Source organism: Seriola dumerili, unplaced genomic scaffold (assembly GCF_002260705.1).
Source record: "Seriola dumerili isolate Sdu_G_001 unplaced genomic scaffold, Sdu_1.0 BDQW01000025.1, whole genome shotgun sequence".
Lineage (NCBI taxonomy): Eukaryota > Metazoa > Chordata > Actinopteri > Carangiformes > Carangidae > Seriola > Seriola dumerili.
This window is the reverse complement of record NW_019174280.1, coordinates 14,924,151-14,949,541: the sequence shown is the minus strand read 5'-3', so window position 1 is coordinate 14,949,541 and position 25,391 is coordinate 14,924,151. Positions and strand designations below refer to the sequence as shown.

Genomic DNA, 25,391 nt, shown 5'->3' with positions numbered 1-25,391 from the left:
TTCTGCTTGTCGAAAAAACCAAAATCCAAAACACGGATGAAGACTGGTATGTCTGAGCCTGACGTGGATCAAATGTGACTTGGAAACAGCATCGGGTTGGTTCACATAATGTCAGCCCTAATATCTGTCTAGTAAGGCATAAATTAGCATTTCAATAGTCCAAACATCCTGGTACTCATTTTCTTGTCCAATGTGGCAAACTCCATCCATCTGGAGCTTACTGTAAAGAAGATTCACACAACTGCTAAGAATTATTAGCGGATACTTTTTTGTACTGCCTTGGGCTAGATTCATTCAAAATAAACTGAACCTGGACAGATAAAGGGACAAAGATGAGGTCTCTTTCAGACGGTGCATGCAAAGCAGGTCTGTGGACTGGCAGGCTGCTTAAGTGGACCTAAAATATATTAAACTAATAAATAGGAAAGAGGATGTCTCCACATGGAGCCAACAGTCTCTACTCTCCGTGCTGAGGTCAGCCTCCATAACTTTTATGATTTCCACTGCTCTTCTGCTCTCGTCTGTTTTTCTCTCAGAACTTGGGAGAGTAATCACTTTCAGATGGCTCTATGAGAGGTGTGTGATCACAAGAAAGCCGTTGTTTATCAAGATAAATGGTGTCCAGAGTAAGCCATGTTATTGTTCCACTGTTGCTTCTGGAGCAGATCCTACTGATAGTTCTGACACTGCACTGATAAAGACGCAGCCCTAAATCTTCAAAAAAAGGTTTCTAGCAAAGATCAATATAAATGACAGTGACAATTTTCATTTAATCTGTCATTAAGTGACAGTGGCGCCATTACTCAAGGTTTTATCCACATCTGTAGACTGGCAACAGGCACATATTGAAGCTACTGGCACTCGTTGCTGATTCACATCCAGAATGATTACCCATGATTCTTAAAGGCCAGAGTCTGTCAGTTTACTTGCTATGGGGCGTACTATACAGCCTGTGAAAACAATTGTACAATTTCTTCTGTGGTTCTGGAGGAAATTTGTCAACTGAGAAAATTACTCATGGGACATCTGTTGTACCTTAACTTGAGTAGACAAGGGACGGTCTAACCAAAAATGGTGTTGATTTGCATTATGGGAAGTGTAGGATCAGATGGTTTTGAGGCTTGCCAAGGGATAATATCTCTGATTTCGTGCATTGATTCTGACCATCACAAGTCCCCCCAATGTTATGGAAATGCAACACTAAATCACCTCTTTAATACTCATTTATGAAAGTCTACTCACTTCAGCTGTTACAAGCTTATGGCTTCTCTTCTGCTGCAGATGGACTGTCCCTCACTTGCTCTGAGCACTAAAATGTCTATGTTCTGACTATGTTAACAACACAAATTCCCAAAGCTGAAAGCACTTACCAATCATTTTCTGTAAATACACAAGCAACAATTTACTACCACAGCTACTATTTAAAGAGCTGAAACATGACAGAAAGTGCCGTCATTAAACAAAGTAATATTAAAAGGACCTCTGACTTTAGTAGTTTTTAGGAAGGTTGGAGTCATGTAAGTTTTATTTTTATTTCTGTCAGGAGAATATTTTGGTCTGTTTGTGCAACCAGATGAAGGGATAGAGTATGAGAGGCCAAAGTAAGCACACAAGAACAGTAAAAAGAAAGCAGGGGGCCAAAGTTTACTAGGATCAAGGCTAGAGACCTTTAACAATGTGTCCTCAGTTAACTTTGTTATTTTGAGCCAATTAAGGGTAGATGGAACCAATTTGAATGAATCAGTAGTCCTGAATTGTATTTATTGCCATTTTCCACAATGTAATGTCTGAATATTCATCTATAGTATAGTCATATATGTAAACAAACAGTAGTCTAAAATCAATAGTTAAACTCTCTGGTGTTTGACCCTTCAGCACTTTGCGTGGGCACCATATTGTAGCATACATTTTGATGTGGATGAGGGGTAAAAAACGACTTACAGTGAAGGAAAATGTTTGCAGATTTTTCTTTTTTTTCTTGGCCGATTGTTTCTGTAAAGTCTGACGGGGTCATATATTTATGAGGTATTGCTAAGAGAGCCAAGATAAGGGTCCAAATTTATTACTCCTCTACGAAACAAAGCAGAACTCCCATCAGTCTGTCATGATTTATGGCACCGAGAGACCATCACACAGACTCATGAACGGGGGACCAGCAATATATATGATACTCAGAAGCCAAGCATGCATGGTCAATCATGCTCCTTTACTTTCTTAGCTAAAGACATATTCTATTCATCTTGTCATCGGGTAAAGATAACATGTGTTATTCTTGTTAGTCTCTCTGACATCTGCAGTAGAGTAATCTCACAGAGACTAATAAAAAGATATACTCTCCTGCTTCTTGGGAGAAGCAACATTATTGGGTGAAGGATGTTTTTTCATGCATCAGGTGAAAATATAACTTATTGTCTTTCTGAGGGGGTTAAATTCTTTTTAAAAAGAGATCCATAATGCTTAATGAGAATGTGATGGTAAACCTAAAATCTGAGTTTGGAGCTACACGGCAAACTCAAATCTTAACTCTGTAAGAGAAACCAATAGAAAATTATAATCTCCTTTCTCCTTGGAAGAAGCTAAAAGGATGGTTTTACATACACTGTGCGTATGAAAAAGACCCAGTGTACAAAAAAAAAAGAATTTACTGTCTGTCTGTCAGATGGGGTTAAGCTCCTTTTATAAAGAGATCCATCATGCATAATGGGAATGCGATATTAAATCTGAGGCTGGACGTGCACCGGAAACAAGGCTAAACTCTGGAAGAGATTGCATTAAGATGTACATCAAACAGTGACAGAGGCTTTTGTGCAAGAGTAAAGACATATGAGCAAAGACTCACTGACAAACACACACCTATTTCTACCATTGCGTTACCTGTGAATCGCTTCTTCCCACTGAGGTCAAACTCAGATGAAGGGCCTTGGTTCATGGGTCTGGCGCGTGGCGGCGGAGTTGCCATCTCTGTGGTGGTGGGGGTTGTTGCTGTTGTGGTGGTGGTGGTGGTGGTGGTGGTGGTGGTGGTCGGCGGCAGGGTGGTCTGGACAAAAAGCTCATCTAGCAACAACACATGTGTCAGTGAGCTTTTGATTAAAAAGAGATTTATGTTAATCACATCCCAACTCAATAACATGCTGTAGTGTTTTATTAATCCTTTGTAATGGTCGCCATCATCTGTGTAGTCAGAGTGTTAAAGAGAGTTACTTAATTATGGGCAGACATGTGAGATCACTCTCAAAAGACCCAACACCCAAAGCTGTATTCTTATGTAATGTTTTGCTACCCATATTTTCCATGTGAGGGGTGGGGGGGTGGAGCTTGAAGACAACGGCCAAGTCTCCAAGGCTGACAAATGTGAAAGGATTCAGTGGGTGAAATTCAATTAGTTCCTTCCTCTTTCATCACTGTTTTTGTCCCAGTACTGCACCAGTGGAGCTTGGCATTACATCATGGTGCACACACATGCAACCAGCTTTGAGCCGTGGCAAAGAAATGCTATGAAAATATTGTAATGCTCACATGCTACAGATTTATTCCGAAATCCAAATGCCTATAGTGAAATTACAAGATGCAAATCCTTACAACCAAGTTTTCCATTCAGCTAGTGTTTGGCCGAAACCGGGGTTCATCTATTACATTACAAAGCAACGTTAAGAACAGCAAATACATTGCATTGAATCATAAGCCAGGGCATTCTCTTCCGCTTAGTAATACAGTTCACATGCAGCCTGGGTCCAGTTTTTTGGGATAAATGTGATGAAAAACAGCCCAGAATGGAAAATATCCAAAATCCCAGCAATGAACTAAGACCAAACCAAACAAACGTACAAGGAGAAGAAACAGAGTGAAGACCACAGGCAAGGCAAAGAGGAAGAGACAGGAAGGGCTAGCAAACAGATCCACTGACAGATAAACAGACAATGGACCAAACAGTGTGGTAAACGGTCAACAAACAATGAGCATACAGTGCGTTTTAGTCCATCCAGCCCAGTGGCGGTAGGTTGGTCCGAAGCCAAACTCAGCCAATACCTTTCTTAAGAGCTAAAGCATCAGGCACCATGGTCACTGTAACCATGTGGTCCATTTCCATTCCTGATGATTCCTCTGTCAGAGAAGTAGAACAAGCTGTAGCATCAATCTCACATGGATATGTACACATTTGTGAACTGGCATATGCACATAAACATGTACACCCACACATCCATGTACACAAAGCTATTTGAACACATAGGGACAAGCACTAATACATAATTCCACACTAAAGCAACCCTGGCTAGATCTCAGTCAACATAAGTGTGTGATGTGTGAATGAAAAAGCATTGTAAAATCCACACTGGCGCTGTTTTCTCTCTTGTAGACTTTACAAGGAAAACATCTTTCCAGCTTGAGGTTATACATGCTGCTGCTGCTCTAATAATAGGCACTGGATGGTACAGAGCTGCCACAGTGGGGGAAAAAAAATAATTGTCAACATATCTTGTTTCAATGGGAAAGTTTACTTGTTTTAACTAGTATATTGCCAAGACTCCAATGGCAAACCCATTTTGCCATTACAATGAGACAGAAATGAGATATTTTTGGTGGGACTTTATCTATTGTTGAGAATGGGATGCCAAAAACTACACTCAAGTCGTAAATAAATATCACTATGATTCCTTCGCCAATAGAACCAAAAATCCACACACCATAATTTATTTATTGCTAAGCAAGATTTCGTTGCAATTTAGCCCTAACCCAAATACTGAAATACTTCATCACTTACTTTGAATTTTCATTCACTTACTCAGAACAACAGCTTTTCTGCTTATAGTTTAAAACCCTGGCTAATTTGGAAGATGGTGAATCATTTGTAGTTATGTATACATATATATATATATATATATTACCCTGCTGTGTGTGTTCATGCATGTGTGTGTTTAAATGAGTTTCAGTCATTGTCTATATGTCTGAATGTGATAACACTAATGTTAGTGCCTCTGACAGCTCCTAGTGCTTCTAAACCAGCAGTACTCTGACCACAGCCAGGGCCCAGATGTGGAGACTTACATATGAGTCATTTGGTCTCTCTCTCTCACACACACACACACACACACACACACACACACACACACACACACACATAGTGTTATAGAGTTATTGGACTCTGTGGGTACAGACAGGAAACACTCATGGCCTTGGCCTAGATGGATATGACAAACAATACAAGTGAGAGATTTAGTGAAGTCATACCTATTTGTGTTCTGGCTCAAAAACACTTTGCTAAGCTTGACATCAGTTCTGTGGAAAAAACTATTTACAAAGCAATATTGGAGGTAAGGGTATTGCTCTATTTATCACAACTCTGTATTCAGAACCTATGTTGCTATCTGCAGTGTGTTATGAATCTCAAAATAAAGACTCACCTTCTGGATAACAGTCCAATATTCCTTCTGGATCCAGCACTGGATACCCATATTCATCTGTTTTGGAGAAGGTTCCAGGTGGGCAGGTTGGGAATGGAAGTGCAGTGCTAGTCTCCTCTGGCCATTCGGTGGTGGTGGGTTCAGGTGTGGTAGTAGGAGCCATGGTAGTAGTAGTGGTGGTGGTGGTTGTGGTGGTGGTGGTGGAAGTCCTGAGGTGAGGCAGGTCCAAGCCAAGTACAGGTTTCCCTCCAACCATGAGGACCTTGTCTTTGGGGTTGATCACAGGCCGGCTATCTCTGCCATGGCCGAACAGAGCCATACCTTCCTGGTTCACCAGAGGACTGCCCATGTGGTCTGGTAGGTGGTGGATGAGTCAAACAAGGAGAAGGGGAGACATAATATTCATGATCTTGTCTTTAACAGTAAGTTAATAATGAGAATAAGAGATGTTTTTCAAATACATGTTCAATCTTTATACAGTATGTTTGAATTTAATGTAAGATTGTCTGCAGTGTATCACCAAAAATTGTGCGTCCATCCTCGCCAAGCACCACTCTCTTGGGTTTGCCATTGGAGTCCTGGAGAACTTGTCCATCCTGGTTCATGAGAACCCCTTGCTCCAAATCTACCACCTAGATGAACAGAAATATTTACCAAAGCTATACAGTAATCCAGTAATCTATAAAAAGGATAAACTATTGCCTCATCCTGACTGTGAGATTTAGTGAAGTCATTTCTGCAATCCACACTTTGAATGAAAACAAATGATCTGTTTTACAAGAATGGATCAAAGTTAGATGAAAAGACTCCTGCCTGGCTCTGTCCAAGGGTAAAAAAAAACAAAAAACCTGCCTACCAGCAACTGTAAAGATAGCTAATTAACATGCTACATCTCGTTTGTTTAATCAGTAAAAGCAAACAAATCTTAAAAACAACACCTTTTGGTTTTATTGGGCATTATGTGCCAGATTATTTCTTGGATCGACACAGTAAATTACTGGGGTATCGTCATCACTGTGAGGTTGCCAGTCTGCCAGAAGAGACTATTAGACAGAGCCAAGGCTAGCTGTTTCAAGTCTGCTACCAACTTCTCCTGGCTGTGACTTCACATTTACCACAAGGATCTCATCTAACCCTCAGCAACAAAGAAAAAAAAAAGTTTAACTATTCCTTAAAAGTGATACATTACAGTACAGTCTATGGTATGTCATGCTAGAGCATGCCAATAACAGAAGAAAGTACTTAAAGACCATTAAACATAGATACCCATTTGGTTCCATCAGGTCCAGTGATAAATCTTTGACCAACAGCTTTACTGATTCCTTGAGAGGAGGAGGAATCTTTATCATCTGTTGCTGTCAGGTTGGGCCGCCCATTTTTACCTAAACAATTGAAAGATTAAAGCAAAGTACTGCATAGTATCAAGCTATTTTATCTACACATTATTCATCATTTAATTCGTTTTTTTGCTCATGCAAATCCTTGCATCTTCTGTGCACTTTAACAACTGACTTTACCATTTCCATTGGCAGGTTTGACTGCTCCTCCATTGGTTGGTTTCCCTCTGGAGATAGGATACCGAGGCCTTCCCCCCTGTCCCCTAAAACTGTCTCTAGATGAAGATGATGAGGATGATGAAGATGACGATGTTGAAGGAGAGTTTCCTCCAATTATTCCCCCTGTCCTCGTCACAGTAGTGCCAGTGCCAGCTTCGCGACCTGAGGTCAACGCTGTCTGGGGTGAATTTGATGAAGAAGAGGAATCAGACGATGATGAGGATGATCCTGATGTTGAGGAACCCAGCCTTGAGTTCTGTGCTGGTTGTGGTCTGATGGGAAGCCTGGACCCACCAAACTGCCTGCTAGCCAACAGAGGAGAGCGTACCCTCCCATTCACCCCTACGCCAGGTCGACGGTGAGTCGGTGTGATTCCAAAAGATGTGCCGGTCCTGGTCCGCGAAGGAGTTTCCCTCGTATCCACACTCTCGTTGTCCTCTGCGTTTCTGTCAGGGTCAGCTGATGTTACAGCAGGATTCTTCTGGGCGACTGTGGGGTCTGCAACTTTCCCACGATTTTCTCTACTCCTCTCATCATCATAGTCCTTACCATGACTGCTGTCAGTGTCATCAGATGTTCCTCTATGAATGGGCTCACTTGAGTCTCTGTGCCCACCTGAGGAATGATGAGAATTTGGATACGTGGACGCTGAAGAGGAAGCTGAAGAAGAAGAGGAGGAGGAGGAGGATGAGGTAGTTGGGTTTCTAGTGTCAATAGGTGCTGTACTTTTATCGGTCACAGAAGGCTTAACCGAGCCCACCCCAACCCCATTCTTTAGTGAATCATGAGTGGAAGGAGTCTTCAGATCTTCACTGGTCTCCTGTAATGAGGACACTCCAGCAGCACCCGTGGCCCCTGAGACCCTAGTGGATGTTCCCCTCATGATGGGTCTGCCAGCCCCTATAGAGGAAGAAGTCCTGGTCCATGGGGTCCTACCATCCTGCCTGGAAGATGACGTCCTTGTTCCTGAATTGAACCGGCCTGGATAACGACTAGCTAGCCAAGGGAATCTTTCGGCAAATGAGGAGCTAATTCTGGTACGAGAACCCCCAGGATTTACATTAGTCCTCTCTTCCCTTCCCTCCTCCTCCCTTCCTTGCTCTTCTGTGGGTTGTCTTATAGAGCTTGAAGTAGGCTCTTCAACTTCGCTTGTTTCTGTATCTGTGTTTTTATTTCTATTGGCATCACCTCCCTCACCGTATGCTGTGTCTCGCTCAGGCGATGTGTGTGAACTCTCTGAATTGTGTGTGTTGTGTGAAGTTGCAGAGCTGTGAGATCCTCCGTGTGACGTTGACTGAGAAGAGCCTGATCCTGCAGTAGATGGGTGCTGTGAGCTGCTTTGTGAAGTGGATGGATTAGCGCTTGAGCTGTGTGTATCTGACGTCGCAGAGCCGTGTGACCTGGACTGTGACCTGGTCTGTGACTTGTCGAAATTATATGTACCGGATGTTGCTTGGCCGTTAGAAGCACTTCCTGAAGTTGACTTTGATGCCGTTGGATTGAACGTATGCGATGTTTCGTGGTTTTGAGTCCTGTCTGGAACAGTGGATTGTGATGTTGCTGAAGAACGTGTGTTTGTTGTTGCTTGGTTTGGAGTTCTGCTTGGTAGATTTGACTGTGAGGTGATGGCAGGTTTGTAACCATTCAGCATTCGGGTTGAATTCCCTCTAACCAAAATTCCAGGATGTCTTCGGCTGTAACCATATCTAGAACCAAAACCAGACCCACTGGTGCGCCCTCCTGAAGCTGAACCCCTACCTACAGGTGTAGCCCCAGACTGCGGTGAATCAGTTTTTATTACAACTGGAGTTGAAGGTTTGCTGTGTGTTATGCTCACCTTATCGTAGGTGTCTTTGTTTTCCGGGTATAAAGAAGCTACATTGTCCTTTCTACTGACTGCTGACTCTTGAATATGTGAAGAAGATGATGATGAGGTTGAAGAAGGTGAGGATGACGAGGATGACGAGGAGGTAGAGGGAGAAGAAGATGAGGAGGAATCAGAAGAGGGGGAGGAGGAGGAGGAGGAGGAGGATGTAGAAGAAGATGAAGAAGATGAGGAGGAGGAGGAGGAGGAGGAAGAAGCAGCCTTGGATCCAGGTTTTTGATGGACCCTGATCTTAATGGGCCTTCTGGCTGGGCGAGCAGGTTTAGCAGGTGAGGGCGTCAAAACTTTGAGGCTGGGGGTCTCAGTAGTCTGGGGCTCTTCACCATATCCCTCTTCATCCTCAGATTCAGGGGAAACATCGTTGTCTGGCTCTTCTGTCTCCGGTACAACCTCCATGGTTGTTGTCTCTTCTACTGGAGGGGGGGTTGTGGGTATTTGCTCTTCGTCTTGCTCTTCATCTTCTCTATCTTGAGTTCTTCCTCTGGATGAACCTCTGTTTGCTGTGTTCCTGACTGAGCCTCTTACAGAAGAGAAGATGCTGTGATAGGAGCGTGTCTGGGAAAGCGGGCGTACATGCCTGTTGACAGATGCAGCAGGGCGTGGCTGCGGGGGTGTGTCTGGCTCCTCTGTTGACAAGAGGTCAGACTCATCATGGTCAGTATCCTGTTTGGAAGGAGTGTGGCCGGTCCTGCGGGTGTCCTTGGTTTTTGAGAACGACGAGGCAGTGCTGATGGCTGGCAATGGACAAAAATGTATTTTGTCATGAATTTAGGATGAAACAAATTCTTAAGTACACATGCTTGAGGACACAGAATAAAGATGCTTACATCCCGGCATGGCAACACTGAAGGCTTTGCTCTGTGGTCCCTGTCCCCTCCTGTTGGTGGCTCTAATCTTGAAGATGTACCGGTCTCCTGGTGTGAGGCCATCTACGGTGGCTGTGTTGCTGCTGCCACGGTGCGTCACACTTTTCATTCCAAATGGCTTCATAGCAGGAGCATAAGACAGGATGTACTCTGTTTGGAGGTAGATGATGAACAATTGTAATGAAGAGATGGGGTCAGACTCTATAAGAAGCTGAATTAAGCAAAGAAGACATTTCTTTTGCCATTTTTCAACAAGCCCACATAGCAGGAAAAACATCTCTCCCTTTCAGACTTTCAACATTTGTCTCTCTTTCATGGGTGCAGGGTGTGGTGAAGGAAATTAGCCAAATGGTTAAAACTTACAAAACCAAGTCCTGTGGCTTCAGCACTGAGTTCATACATAACCCAGTGACCTGAGTCATGACACTAACTGCTAATATGCTGAGTAACATAGTTCTCACAGATGGGACAAAGCATATTACAAACTATGTTTTGTTTCCACCCACATAAATATTGCACCAATCAAATTACAGTACCAGCACTGTCAGCCAGAACCAAAAGTTCATGGACACTGGATGAACACTAATGAAGGGGGCGTTGTCATGGAAGAAAAATATGTGAAAAATGAAATGTCCACAAGTCAAAGAGTCAGGATATACTGTATATTTACAGATTTCTTTGCAAAAATACATTTATTTTCAATTTTACTTCAATCCTCCAGGTCTGACCTCTTATCCTCCCGTTGGGTTCCTCAGGTGGATCCCATGTTGCAACGACAGCAGTTCCTTTCCCTCGCAGTGGCTTGACCTCGAAGTTCTCCGGTGGTCCAGATGGTGCTGGTGAGTGAGGAGAACACAAGTGAACGGACAGACTGCAGTGAAAGGAGGAGCGGCGGGGGGAGAAACCAGAAGCAGCACCGAGGGAACAGGGTGAGGAAATTGCTGCTTACAGTATGTAAAAACAGCGGGGCCGTTTGTGCCAGGAGGCTTGAGCTGAGGAGAATACTGCTGCCATACATTGTCAGGGAAACCTCCCCTTGAGCTCATGTATGGAAGTGCAGAAGGAGATCTGAGCTGTGAGCCAGGCAGTAAACGCTGACATTCCAATGAACCGCGGCTCAGGAGCTGCTATGGCATTGTATAAATGCTGCAATCATGACAGACCGGCAGCCAAAACTAGAATCAAATATCAAATGCGAATAATAGGGAGTGAATGTGATGAAGTGTCGTATGAGGAAATAAGCAGAAAAGAGCTAACAGACAGGGTTATGCAAGAATGAATTCTTTTCTGCGAGAATAATTTCTCTTTTCATACTCATACTAAGAAAAATGCAGGGCTTTGGCTCTCGAAAGCTACTTCTCTTAAAATGAAATCAGTTTCCATCACCATCCCTCAGCTGCAGCACAACCTACAAAATAATATTCTAAAAGCAATTCTCAAGTGACAGTACACACCTGACTCAGGGGTCCTCTGAAAGACAGAGACGCTCCACTTGCCATGATTTTCTCCCTGGGAGATTCTGACAGAGAACTCATACATGCCGTCAGCAGACAGGGTGTCAATCATCATTCTCCTCTGGGTGCTGTCCTTGTACTCCCAGCGTGCTGACTCACCCTTCTCCCTGTACCTAACTGCGTAGGATCTGAGTTAAGAGAGAATGAAAATGTTTCATTTCAGTGTGAAGTGTTATCTCTCACTCACTCTCTTTCTGTTAAATGGTCTTTCTTTCTCTCTCTGTCTCGTTGAAAGACACATGCACTAACACACACTTTAACAGATCCCACCTGGATGCCCCAGGGGCAACTTTTCCCATCTCGACCGCAGGGTCAACCCAGGAGATGAGGACAGACTGAGGAGACATGACCCTGACACTGATGTCCCGAGCCTCGTACTCTGGTGGCTCTGGTCAACACACACATAGACAAACACACACAACGACACAGAGACAAAAAAATGTCTAGCTATGTTTTCTTAAAATGAAACAAATCTTAAAGCAGCTTCTAAAATCACAGAATTCAGTGGTTTGTGGAGATTTTGGCACCATGATACCAAACATTCATGCACTTTCACTGAGCCTACACGGATAATGATGAGCAATGTTGTGCTGTTTACAGTATAAAGAAAGACATAGAGGCAGACAAAAGCAACCTGCAAGTACCTGGTGTGGTTGTTTTGGTTACGACTGCTCTGTTGGCGGGTGCACTCTGGCCCTGGGCTTTCTGTGCCTGCAGTGACACCACATGAACGGACTCAGATGCTATGAATAAAGAGGGATACCAGGCACGAGCAGGGTTTACACTATGGACACTAAAGATAGTACAAACAAAATTTATACATTTAGCTCAATGCTCATTGAAGAAAAAAAAAAAAAAATCAGAGTAGGATCTGCAAAATGCAGTTTGAAGACTGCCAGTCTTCTCAACATCATATTTTACTTGAACCTAAAGGTTTGTCTTTTACAATCTGGTGTTTAAGAGTGTAAGATGTGGGTCCTCTTACTTAGTTTGGCTGTGTTTCGGTTCCTCTGATCTGACTGAGGCTTGGTGTGGTGCTGACGTCTCCTTTCCAACAGCGGGGTTCCGGCCAAAGCTCTTTCAGGCTGCCTGGGACCTGAGGAGGATTGAGGCGCCCTCCTGTGTGTCCGGGTATTAGAGACGCCTGATGGGTGAGCTGTTCTGTCCACTCTGGTGGCCCGCTGTACAGAGGGCTGATTTCTGGTCGCAGTTTGTGAAGACCTGACTGGATCTGTTGCTGGATGATAACGGAGGGGAGAAAAAAATCAGAGTGCAGTGGAGTTCATCTTACCTTCATGACCCATAGTTCATTAATTATCTGTGCTCTGTGCTGGATTTGGGGCCTCGTTGAAACTCTAAACTTCCATGGGAAATGATTGAATATAATTACTTTACCCAAGACACATCATCTAAGTGATAACGACATAATTACATGCCAATTTCATTCAACTGTAAACATGTCCACTTGTCAAAAAAGAGACATGATGTGTCATCTGATCTATCTCCTGGTGTCCTGCTTCCTGCTTTAATCCCACCCTATTGCTTACTCCATCTTGGACAATGTCTCAGACACTGACTCAGACAGCCAGAAAAAAACAATCCCTCATCTGGCTGCAGTGCAAAGTGATAGTGCATGGTAATATAACAAAAAACTCTGTCACTCCCTCTCCCACTCTTTCGTCTTCTTTCCTTCCTCCTCCCCCCGTATCCCTCCGTTATCCGTTTCCCATAATCACTGTCAGATGAAAAAGATCTGCCCTGTCTCCCATCAGGATACTCCCTCAGCTGCACGCACAGCTGGATGAGTACTGACAAGTCAGCTGATGTAACAAAGGGGATCTGACGAAATTCAAAGTGGTTATAAGGTCAAAACAACATTGTGGTCTAGGGTATCCCCTCCCAACAGGTAGGATAGGCAAGCTGAGAATAGTTGTCCATGAGAGGCCACAACACCCAAAATATTTTCTTTAGTTATAGCTTAAAAAAGGGAGAGAGGGAGACTTTCGGCCCTGATAGGCTTCCACCATGAAACTGTAAAAATGTGGTGGAAAGCAAAGATAAGGCAAAAAGGATATGAAGGGAAGTATAAAAACACACTAGAAAAGCTCCCGGGAAGACGGAAGTGGTTTGTTTCAATAAGACTTGGAGCGCTCTATTCGTGTCTTTTTGTCTCTCTTGTCTCTATCTTCCTCTCTGTCCTGCCAGCACAGCTGAGCGAAATTCTTTTCCTTTGGATATAGAGAGCATTGACTGTTTGTTTGGTAATGCCCCCTAGAGTCAGTGTACTGTGATTAAGTCTATTTGATTCACATTTACTGTTAAATAAATGTGTTGATTTTGTTTGCCCTATCCCCTAGATTGTTGTTTTAATTAACTTTAACATTTCTTTATATAAACCATGTTTAATAAATGTTACACAGAATAATTACGAACTTAAGTCAGTAAAACACACTATATTATTTATTTATTCTACAGCTTTCTTATTCATAGCCTTTGTGTACATTTTGGTAATTGCTGGACAAACACTGTAAACCTTATCAATCCTATGACATTGAGCCAGTGAGGTGACTGTTTGCCATTCCAGTCTGATCCTGGGATCCATACCTGTTTGACTGTCTCTGACTCCTTTTACTAGCTCTAACTTAAAACAGAAATAGCTCCATTTGGTTTTAATCAGCAGTCTTCTACTTTTCTGTATTTTCTTCTTCCTCTCTTTCGCTCTCTGGAAAACTGTCACAGCGCATATTTTGGCCCAGGTCATCATGCCGCGGACCGCTAAACCATTTGACTCCACAATACTCTCATTGCCAGATCCTTTCTGTCTTTTCCTGGAAGCTCAGTGGTCCGAGGTGCTATGAGGCTGGCCTCCAGACAGACAGACATACCACTGCTACAGCAGAGACCACCTCAGTGTATTCAGGCTGAGATGCTGAAGAATGTCACTGTTGTCCTCTTACTCCCTCCTCAAACTGAGCTGAAGAGAACCAGGGATTTATCCTCTCTGACATTTCACCACCTTCAAAAGCAAATCCAAACTTTGCAAACATAATTTGGTGAATTTGGGTTTCATGGTGGAGCACATTGCTCAGTTTAGCCACAGTTTCATTTAACAGCTATACAAACAATTCTCAGTGGCAGAGCGTTCCTGGAGGCAGAAATAATGAAATAAGCCCCAGCTGGCAGAGACGATAGCTAACTAATGGCAGAGAAACAACTCCAGGCAAAATATGAACACTAGTGGGGCGCTCCCCGTGGCTCAACTGGTAGGGCGCGTACCACTTGTGCTCAGTATGATTAATTGTCAAAGTTGTTGTGGGTTGTTCATTTATACAAACAATTTTGATTTGACAAGCTTTTTATTTATTTATCCTGGAGGCAGAAACGATCACTTAAGCCTCAACTTACAAAGTCAGTGTTAGCTAAAAAAAACTAATCAACCCAAATGGAGAAGAAACAACTACAATCAAAATATGAAAATAACCCTACAACACTAATGTCAATGCCTTCATTCATTCATTAGCCTACCAAGCTATCACCTAAATAACACAAAATGTTAAGGGAGCAAATTAGCCTTAACTTAAATGTTGGATCTTATTTGTCAGTTACTAGCGAGTTAGCTAGCTTCATAACAATTGCAAATGTTGACATGACATTTGCGCTTGATAAATGGCTATGAGTGTCAAAATTGTTGTGTATTATGGTTCACTTATACAAGCAAGTTTAAGTTATTAACTTGAAATGTTAACTGGGCTTATGGTTAATAGCCCAGTGTTAGCCCTAGGCACTAGATAACTTTATATGGTTAACATAAGATAATATTTTTCATTTGGTAGCAAGTAAGCCAACTAGACTTTATAACATTTGCTACATGTTCTTTTACCCCTTCCTTTTCACTGGGCTTTAGTCTAACATTACTTACAAACACAGTGGTTGTTTGTCTTCACTCACTGGAGGTTTAATTCAACAAATATGATTAGTTGTGTCTCCGGAGCAGCTCTGCCTCAAACAAATAAAACTGAAACTCCAGAGCAGCGTGGTGATTCAGTGGTTAGCACTGTCGCCTCACAGCAAGAAAGTCCTGGGTTCAATTGCTGGTCCTGATCCGTTCAGTGTGGAATTTGAATGGATTTTCTCCATGTTCCTTGCCACGGCACAAAGACAAGCCAAGTCATGTGGTTTGGTGAGGCCAAACTGTCCACAAGAACAGTACAAGTGTGCGTGTGTCTATTTGTGTTAGCCCGGTGATAGACTGGTGTATGTTTACATGACTTTTTCTTAAATGTTGAAATGCTCCATGGGTGCACAGAAATAAGCAGATAACGTAATTTACTAGAAGTCTGGACAGGTGGTCTGGTGTGCTTGACTTCAAGAGGAACATATGAGAAAACATCTCCTTTCCTCTCATCTTCCTTTCCATAAAGGTTAGATAAATACAGGGATGCACAATGATTGAGTATTTTCAGTATAGATTCATTTATTGATTATTTGTTTCTATTAATCAATTAATGATTCAGTTTAGAAATGTCCCAAAAGAACCACCACAAATTCAGAGCTCAAACTAACATATTTTTTAAAATTGCTGACAGGTAGACAGGTCACCAGCCAGTCAGAGGGCTGACGTGTAGGGACACCTACGGGTAATTTAAAGTCGCCAATTAACCTAAACCTGCTTGTTATCTGGACTGTGGGAGAAGCCGGAAAACCCACATGGGCACCGGGAGAACATGTCCCCCCCCCATCTGCACATTTGAGAACTTGAAAACAACAGATGTTTAGCATTTTGCTTGATTAATGAATGACTATTAATTAAAAATCTATTTTTGGCAGTTTTTGGCAGTTAATTATCTGTCGCTTGACTATTCAATTAACTGACTGTGCGGTATAATAAATTCATCCACAGAGTACACTTTAATCAATAAAGGTACAGATGATCTGGCAATCAGCTTATAAACAACTCTACTTGTCTGTCAACTACTCATTTTCTTTCATTTTACGGTCTGTTGAAAGCAGTGATAGGAAAATAAGTACTAATTAATGTGGTGGACACCATTAAAGGGAACAAAACTCTAAAATTGATGTTAAATTTGGATAAACTGCAAGAAAACATACCTGGCTAAATCCAAGGGAATCTATGAGTCAGAGACAAGTGAGTGTTTTTCCCCACTGATCCCACAGGGACAAGTGAGGGAATGAAGGAAAAGGAGACTGTCGCCCCAAGACACAGGATTGTTAATCACCAACATATTAGATTTGGCGGTTTACTTTATATCCACAATGACAGCAGATCATTACAGCAAACCACGTTTAATAGATTCAACCAGATAGTTTTACATGCATGGATGTTAACTGAGACACACCGATCCCATGTATTGTTGGTAAAGATGCCTCAAGATCATTTTACCTGCTGATGAGTTGGTGACAGGTGCACCGCCCAACACGGCAAAGCCATCCAGATTAACCCATTCAGGGTCTAAAAAAAAAAGAAAAAAAAAGAAAAAGACAGGTATTCTTGTTAAATTATGTTGACAATGGAAACAGCAAATCATATAAATTTAAAAAAGGAACCCATGGCTTTACTAAATAACATCTACATGATAAGGATTTGCTCAAGTGGAAAATGGATGTACGTAATGTGTGTTTTTGTGGAGCAGGTTGACTGAATCTCTCACTGTCAGTGAGAAAGGTTTCTCAATCTCCCCGTTTCCTTTACTCTCCATCTCTTTCCCTGTTGCTCCTAATAAGTCATCTCTTCACCTCTGTTGTTCTAACAGCGGCTGGCCAGACACATTAATGATGTGGAGGCTAACAGCATGTTCTTATTTATGATGACTGATGCTGCTGAGGGAACAACACACGATCTGCAAGGAATTTCTGGAAAGGCAACACTGAGATGCAGCCCGGTTGCCAGAGATTTATGGCAAACTGCACCGGAGCTGGAGAGTCCACAAGGCCGCCACAACACACACTGTGTGACACACACACACACACACACACACACACACAGACAAGAACACATCTATACATGCATACCTTAATTCATCACAAGACAATGCATGACTTCATTACTTGGCACCACCCGGTCCTCTGCCACAATGACCACCAAACACACATACGTTGCACACACACACACACACACACACACACACACACACACACACACACACACACAACGTCAGGTGACCACAACACAGGGGATTGGGTTATAGGCGCTGGGCTGGGTTTGGATGTGGAAAAGAAGGGTTGGCTGCAGACTTTGAGTCGCTGGTGAAGTATGGCTCTAAGATGCCAAGGACAGAGGAAAATGGAATAATGACAAAAGCAGGCTAGACTGTGTCAACACAGCAAACTGTATGTGTATAGAAACATAAGGACCTGTCTCATGTTTTACAAGGCGGGATTAAGAATTACCATAGCAGCTGTTAAGATCTAAAAATAATGTCTTCCTCTAAAGCCTAAAATAACTACTGTCTGCTGAGCTGGGATGCTGATTGTGGTCACACTGCCACCACCAGTTCTCTCTCTTTCTCTCTCTCTCTCTCTCTCTTTCTTTCTTTCTTTCTTTCTTTCTTGATTTCTTGTGTGTAATATTGCTTTCTTTCCTGCTATCTGGCAAACCTGGTTGACAAAATATCCAATGATGAATAAATCCACTGTTAAAAATCAGTCACACGGTCATGCACATGTTTGTGCTTACACCTCAACATCTGACGTCTTACACAGCTCTGCAGCTCTGCTCATCCCCTCCTCTCGTCTTGACAAAGTGCAGATCTCTGGGATCTGAAAGCTCACCCCGAAATTTAAGCCAAAAAATAAACCTTTTCTCACTCTTTGTCCAATTATTTTCCTCTTTTTTTTTTGTCTAGCAGATCTACCAGCACTCGTCCAGTCCCGGAGACACACATGTTTATTAGTTCCCAGTTCGTTCATTCATCATCAACCATTTGATATTAACATCTCACATCCCCACATTGCTCTCACCCTCTCTTTTGCGCGTGTTCTCTGTTTCCGTCTTACCTACATCCTCCATTAGATGTGGGCGACTGTCCTTGCCCGCTTTCGTTAAGCGATGAGATCTCGTGGGTTTGTTGGAGCTGATTACGAAGCGGTCCACAGGTCTTCCATCCAGATGGATAGAAGGCTCCCAGCTCTCCCTCAGGCCCCTGTCCACAGAGGTCTGTTTCCCATTGTGTGTCCGCAGGGGCTTCTCTGCTGCAAAACAAATGACATCTGGATAAATTTTGTCTGTATAAAGTTTTTTTAAACAGTCTTAATTTTGCATTGTCATTTATAGTAAACTTGAAGGCTTGTTGTGGTCCCACTGTTCAAGATTTGAAGCTGTAAATACACCTCTACTTCAGTGCCACCAGGACAATTTCATCTGTATTTATTATATTTGGCATTTAAAGTAACTTTGATCTTGATGAAGTATAAACTCATGCGTAAGACGGCCGTGAAAAATACAAACTCATTTGATGGTTAAATAAATAAATGAGGATTTGGTTGGATGCTAAAAGCTCAGGACAATAAGCCATCCTGATTTTCCCTCCTGGCTAGATACGCTCAAAACAAAACAAAGAAAATAGTAACCACCATTGTGTTTTGGATAGCAACTGTCTCTTTGCTCTTCTTTTGGTTCGCATGCTAGCATAGTACAACAGAGTAGTGACAGCACAATCATTCATCGGACCTACATTACACCCAGATAACAAAGTAAAGCATCGAGTGTGACATTAACACTTCAATGTGAAATGTGAATTCGGCTTGCATGAAAGGAAAAGCAGCTAAAAGGCATTAGTGAGCACAGGATACGTGGGAAATAAGGAACAACCACTTGAGATACTTAATAGAGGACTTGATTAATCATGCACAAAATAACGGCTTCATGTCTGAGAGCTTGTATGGATTCTGGATCAACAGAAGTAAAGTGACATTAGTAAGAAGCATGGAGAGAAAAAGTGGTTACCCTATCAGTCCCGGCGGAACGAGCATGTTCATCACAGTTAAGTTGGAAAACAAGGCGGTAAAGAACTCAGTGAGTAGTGTCTTTGTTATGTATTGGTTATCACTCTATAGTAAACTTTTGACATTCTAGGTGTTGAGCCTGGACTTCTATGAAGTCAGAAAGGTCAGTGACTGGAGTAAAACCTGAGTAAAAGCTTCTGTGAGTAAAGGTTTGCTGCACTTGGTTCTGATGCCATTGTAAGTCTTTAGTTTCTGTTTGATTTCACTCATTATTTGGATCACTATTTTGTAAAGAGCTGTCATATTTGTCACCTTCAGAATTCTAATAAAATATATATTTTTAATTTAATTTTTCTAGGCAAACCCAAATTCTACAAATGCAGTACAGGCCATCACCAAGCTTGAAGGCAAATATTCATATTCAATATTTCTTTATTCTCAAATAGCTTTTGTTATCCCAAAATAGAAATGTGCAATACATCTAGATTTGAAGCCAGTGTGGGACTGTGGAAGTAGTACAAAAACACAAAGGAGTAACACTACTTTACAAGTTTACAACCATGTATAAAAACTTATAAACAAAGCATAAAATTCTTGATCCATATACTTCATATTAATTAAGAGAACTGCTTTTGGATCTCAAGAGCCCAAATAGCATGTATCTAAGCACTGGCCGAATCGAGAGGATTTGCAAAACTTGAACAAAAGTAGCTTTATTAGCGTGTTAGCCATTCATCGCTGTCACATATAAGTGTCAGTAATGTCTGTCCATCTCATAAACAGCTTGTCCTTATGGCCCCTTGTGCTCCCCAAAGGTTTAACGCAGCAGTTTCAGTTTTGCATCAGCACAAAATCACCTCATTACTTTGAATTCTTGTTGTCTCCAGGTGCACTCCCAGCTGGATCTGCGCTTTCGCTTTTCACATTTCGGAATAATTGTCACTCAGGCCTCTCGTGCTGCAGTTTACAGATGGTCACAGCTCTTCAGAGGCCTACGTTGTTATCTCTGCTTATCTGGAAGTTTTAGTATGTGCTGAAAGATCGTCTCATCTTTGTTTCTGCTCACTGTAGATAGCACCACTCTGGCAGCCAGCCTGGAGATACAGACTCACACCACATTGTGCCTGGGTGCATGAAGGAGTGTGAGAATGTTTTCTCAGTTAAAAAAGAAAACAAAATACAATCTCTCCTCATTATTTCCTCTTTAATGCTGGGTTACAGTGGAGTCAGTTTTATCAGCTGTCTGTGGCAGACTCCATTGACACAAGTCTGGACACACTTCAATCACTTGCACCCTGTTTCCAATAAGGCCTTGTATTACGTAGGAAGGGATCTGCTCCTCTGTCCAGACTTCATTCTATGATTTGGCCTCTTTAGAAATTTATGATCCAAGAGCAAACCAGATATTTCTGATTAAACCAAGATTCCTTCGAGCACAGCAGATGCATGATTGCCATCCAAGAATAAACAGTCTGGGAAGCAGTTAAGCAACTGAGTGGTTGTAACATCATAATCTTACGGAGGAAGGCTTGGTTTCAGGGCGTTACCAGGGGAAACCGGAGCAATAATAGAGCATTTTCTGTTCCATGTTTGTGAAGGTGAAAGACAGACAGACAGAGTATGATTGAGTCCGACAGTGGAAAGTATTAAGTATGTGAAGAATGAGGGCAAGGCCTCAGGGTCATTATGTCACTGTCTTTTTGATAAAAAAAAACAAAACAAAAGAAAACAGGGACATAATGACACCATGAGTCAGCAATGCATACCCTGTTTGAAGGCTACAGGATATGTGGCACACATGCACACTCAAACCTTTAAAGACAGACATGCACATGTATGTGCATGTGTAGTTTGGGATAAGAAGCATATGCAGGTAAGCCCCGAGGTCGAAGGACTCCCGTAAAACTGTTCTAGAAAATACTTGCACTCATGCACCTGCAGTGTGCTCCACTTTTACAAGAGCACCCTCTCACCTCGCCACAAAATCACAGACACTGACCCTCCGCTCACCCCTAATGAGTTTGCCTTTAACCCCTAATAACTGTCATCTTCCACAAGCTACCATCAATACACAATATCACCCGTGAATGTGTGTGTGTGTGTGTGTGTGTGTGTGTGTGTGTGTGTAAGATTTTGCATTTTGTAAATTCTTAGAACTAGATAGAAAAAGATAATTTGCTGTCATAGTAACAACATGGAATGCACCCAATGACTAATTGCAAGTTTCCACTTTCCTATTTTTGATAGATTTTTGAACTGTTGCAGGACAACAAGTATTTAACAAGAATGAGGATTCAGACATGTCTGTGCAGTATTTTCTTTGCTGGGCCTTCTTGACATTGCTTAGGACACTGTATGTTCCTGTTTTTGTATGTAAAGTGGCTGTTACACCGAGAGAAACACAAACTTGTTCAGTTCAGTCTGATTATCGGTAAGATTGAGTTGCATTTTCAGATTTGAGAATTCAAACCACCAGTAAAAATGACCAAAAAACACATTTTCTCAGTCACCACAAAACCGCAGTGCAGTTTGTCCTGGTTTTATTTGTCCAGGTTTTGAGTGTTCAGTTTCTGAAATTCCTGCTGCCCAAATACCAAAATAAAATGGGGAATAGAAAGTTTGTCTGTGGTGTTCACAATACTGAAAAATTACATTACATAAATCATCAGCATACGTGTATGTGCCCAGAAATAATGTTCCAGTTAGTCTGGATAATCCACAGAAGACACAGTCAACTATTTTTATTGGAACTACTTTCTACTGAGGAAACCGTCCATAAAACAACTGTTAACAGTGTCTTCTGTGGATTATCATGAGTAACTGGAACACATATTCTGGATCAAATTTATGGAGATATGCTTTTTTTAGTGCTGTGAGCACCACAAACAAATTTCCATCCTCCCATGTTACATTGCTTGAAGGAAAAAAACCTAAAAGACGGATTATCTGAAAACGTGGGCAAATAAACTCTCTGCATGGCTAGATACCTCCAGTGGTAAGTGAGAAAGTGTCTTGAGTCAGATTTTGCCGGGGGCTACAAAATTCCTGGTAGTACCTCTGTCAGTCTTAAACTCCTCTCTCCTCTGACCTTCAGTAAACTCTCTCCAGTAATCAACTTTGTCATAAAGCCGACACACCAGATAAAGACTGTGACCATAGATGGCTGTTGCCCTCCTCACACTGGCACATCAATCACCAGACTGTCAGAATAGATTATTGTTTTTGTATTATGTCTAGTCTTATCAACCACTCAAACCACATACACCATCAACATCCATACACACACTCCTACACTGATGGAACAATCATCAGGGGCAATTTGGGGACACTTCAAGGATCGAACCACCAACCTTCTAATGAGTGGACGACCCACTCTACCTCGAACCACAGCCGCAACTTTTGGGACGTTAAGCCTGATTTAACAGGGGAATGTGACATACTTTATTTACAGCAAGAACCTGAAGTGAGTAATTGTTTAGCTTGGGAGGGTTGCATTCTTACATATATGACGTTTATAGCGTGTGGCATTTCAGTGTTGGTGGTCACAGCCTCACTTCTGGAACCAACACACTTCCCAGATGATTCTAACATCCTCTCACTCATGAAGACTGACACGTTACAGTGTTAGTTTATGCTACATCTTCCTGCAATACACTTAGCATGCTGACATTTACTGTGCTGTGACAAGCGTGTTCACAGCCCAGGTGGTACTTGTTTAAACAACTCAAAGGGCGTCTAGGAATGACATCATGACATGAGACATGCCATCGCTGGCAGGTTTGACAGGCAGCCAAGCTGCAGGTGGGTGGAGGTGCTGGGTCAAGCTATGTCAGGTGATCAAATGTACCTAGTATTGTGGAAAATATTAGAAATATTAGATATGTGCTGCCTCTGCCTCACTGCAACTCTCATGTTTTTCCAAAGAAAAAAAAAAGCTGAAGTTATGAAATTCCTGATTCCGAGAGCTTTCGGCGAGATCTGTCGTGTATTCTTCCTGCAGAATTCTAGCTTGTTAAGTGGAGCAGAGAAATTAAATTCCACTGGCCTGCAAGGACATGATTCCCTCTTTCCCCCCACTCTCTATCCCAATTACTCTCCACACTCTTCACTTTCCAGGGGTTGATGAGCTGTGGCTGCATGGAAGAAGTTGGCATTATTTATGATCCAAAATACACTACGTTTCTGTTCTCTCTATTTGCACTGCTCCTGCCTTGGTGTCCAGATACTCCCACAAGCCCAATTTCATCCCCTGCTCTGAAGAATTTTAGACTGACAAGCTGATGACACGTGAGTGGAGAAAGTTAATAAGTAACACTCTCCTCTCCCTTAACAACTACTGTCAAAATGCCTGAGAGGAAGGCATTTAACTCAAAACTGCTCCGCTGCTGCTCAGTGGCCCGCAGCAGTGAACTGTGGTTGTACTAAGTAGCTCCCAGGTGTGAATGTATACAAGTGAATGAATGAGTAGCTGGGTGTTGCAGAAAAAGTGCATGACTACTCTGAAAATATGGGAAAAAAAAGAACCAAGAGGAAAAAAACCACAACAAATAGCAGCTGCCTATATTCTCAGAAAGCAATGACCTCATACACTAAGTGCTTACAGTTGAAAAGGGGGCATATAGAAACTAACAGATCAACTGACACAATAAGAGGACTGAGCAAAAAAAAAAGGAAGACTGGCCTTTAAACTCTGCCAAAAGGGTTAACTTACTCCCCTCCAAAACTCCTCAAGCTTTATGGCACTTTTGTTATTTTGGATATTTTCACTGTCTGGAGAACGGGGGCTTCTTTCACTGAAAATTGATTTCACAAACAGTACTTAAACTTTAAAAACATATGTGCTACTGTGGTTTGCACAGTCTCTGCTTGTCAAAAAAAATGCTATGTGTATTTGATTTATCACTGTCCTGACGTGCAGTTTTTTTTCCTTTTTGGGATAAATTCCTGTCTGTCTCTGCACCATCAAAACCCTGAAGCAGGTTGCATTTTCTAGTGGGTTGAATGAATTTCGATTCATTTTTTGACCCATTTCACCCATTCCTGACTGCTGGCTGATCTGACATTCAAAGCATGCAGCAAAGTAACACTGCCCAGAGGAAGTGCGACAGACAGAAAACTTGAGCCCCCCTCCATGTCTGTTCTCCCATGAAACTGAATTTTCAGAGGCAGGTCATTTATCACCACCATCAGCCAGATTAGTCACCAGTTTGGCATGAAACAGCTTTTAATCTTACACCATGACTCTAGTTGTAGCTTGATATTTATCACCATCTTCTAATTGCTGATCACAGCTACTCTAGGATGTGTCTACTGTATGAGGTAAGGACTTGTTCCATGACTGCTGCTAAGAGCCCAGCATCAGAGTTTCCCCCCATAAAGTAACAACAGTGAAAATACTGCCCATGCTCATATTTTCTGTAATTACTCAACTCTGTCACATCTGCAAACCATGAATCAAACTGTGCACCCTAAATTAAATATTCTAATGCACTCTACATAGGTGTAATTAATCTATTTCGTTCTTGTAATAATATACATCTGCAGAAACTAGTTATTAGAGAACTTTTTAAATATGGCGTGCACGGAGATGGATATGCACGCGCGCACAGAGACACTGGTGTTTTCTTGCCTTTCAAAAATAACAGTATCTAGTTTCTGAGTTTAAAAAAAAGAAGTTACATTTTAATGCATTATAAATGCACAGACTCAGTGTCTCATCAATCAAACTGGATCCAGAGGAGAAGGCAACAGCGCCCCAGCAATTATTAAACTGATTAACACATTAGTGCAAAACCGTGCACCTGCTCAGGAAAAAAGTAAAAAATAACTCCTTTACCTGTCCATCCGCATCCTGGTGCGCAAAACGTAACGAATAGCGCCAAGAGCGTCCTGCTTGCGGCTAAAGCCATAGTGAGTGTGGCGCGCTACTGCAGCGGAGCGACGCACCAGCTGGATGCAGAGGGCTGGGACACACCAGCCCTCCCCTCCCCTCTTCCGATGGGACAACTGGCTTCACCGTAAACTTGCAGCTTCTTTGCGTAAAAAGAAATTTTTTTTTGAAAAAAAAAAAATAATAAAAAAAAAATCAGCTACCAGGTAGCAATATCCACAAACCTGTCCGGTCGATTCTTATTTGAGAAAGTGATTACTTTTCAGATATTAATATGTGGTTGAATTGGGTTAAAAACAGCTTTTAAACTGCGAATCAA

General features: G+C 42.1%; 1 protein-coding gene across 1 annotated transcript in view; it reads right to left on the bottom strand.

Moving 5' to 3' along the window:
* Nucleotides 1-25,091, bottom strand: part of fndc1 (fibronectin type III domain containing 1) — a 36,587-nt gene extending 11,496 nt beyond the window's left edge. The window contains exons 1-16 of the mRNA XM_022769345.1: nt 25,019-25,091; nt 18,235-18,429; nt 16,622-16,690; nt 12,206-12,451; nt 11,865-11,963; nt 11,491-11,608; nt 11,161-11,348; nt 10,435-10,542; nt 9,668-9,856; nt 9,053-9,574; nt 6,917-8,950; nt 6,666-6,781; nt 5,920-6,031; nt 5,400-5,753; nt 4,027-4,101; nt 2,875-3,054 (exon numbers count right to left, since the gene is read on the bottom strand). Coding sequence (XP_022625066.1) covers nt 2,875-3,054; nt 4,027-4,101; nt 5,400-5,753; nt 5,920-6,031; nt 6,666-6,781; nt 6,917-8,950; nt 9,053-9,574; nt 9,668-9,856; nt 10,435-10,542; nt 11,161-11,348; nt 11,491-11,608; nt 11,865-11,963; nt 12,206-12,451; nt 16,622-16,690; nt 18,235-18,429; nt 25,019-25,091 — 4,678 coding nt within the window. The remainder of the gene's footprint in view (nt 1-2,874; nt 3,055-4,026; nt 4,102-5,399; nt 5,754-5,919; nt 6,032-6,665; nt 6,782-6,916; nt 8,951-9,052; nt 9,575-9,667; nt 9,857-10,434; nt 10,543-11,160; nt 11,349-11,490; nt 11,609-11,864; nt 11,964-12,205; nt 12,452-16,621; nt 16,691-18,234; nt 18,430-25,018) is intronic.
* Between the last annotated feature and the right edge of the window lie 300 nt (nt 25,092-25,391).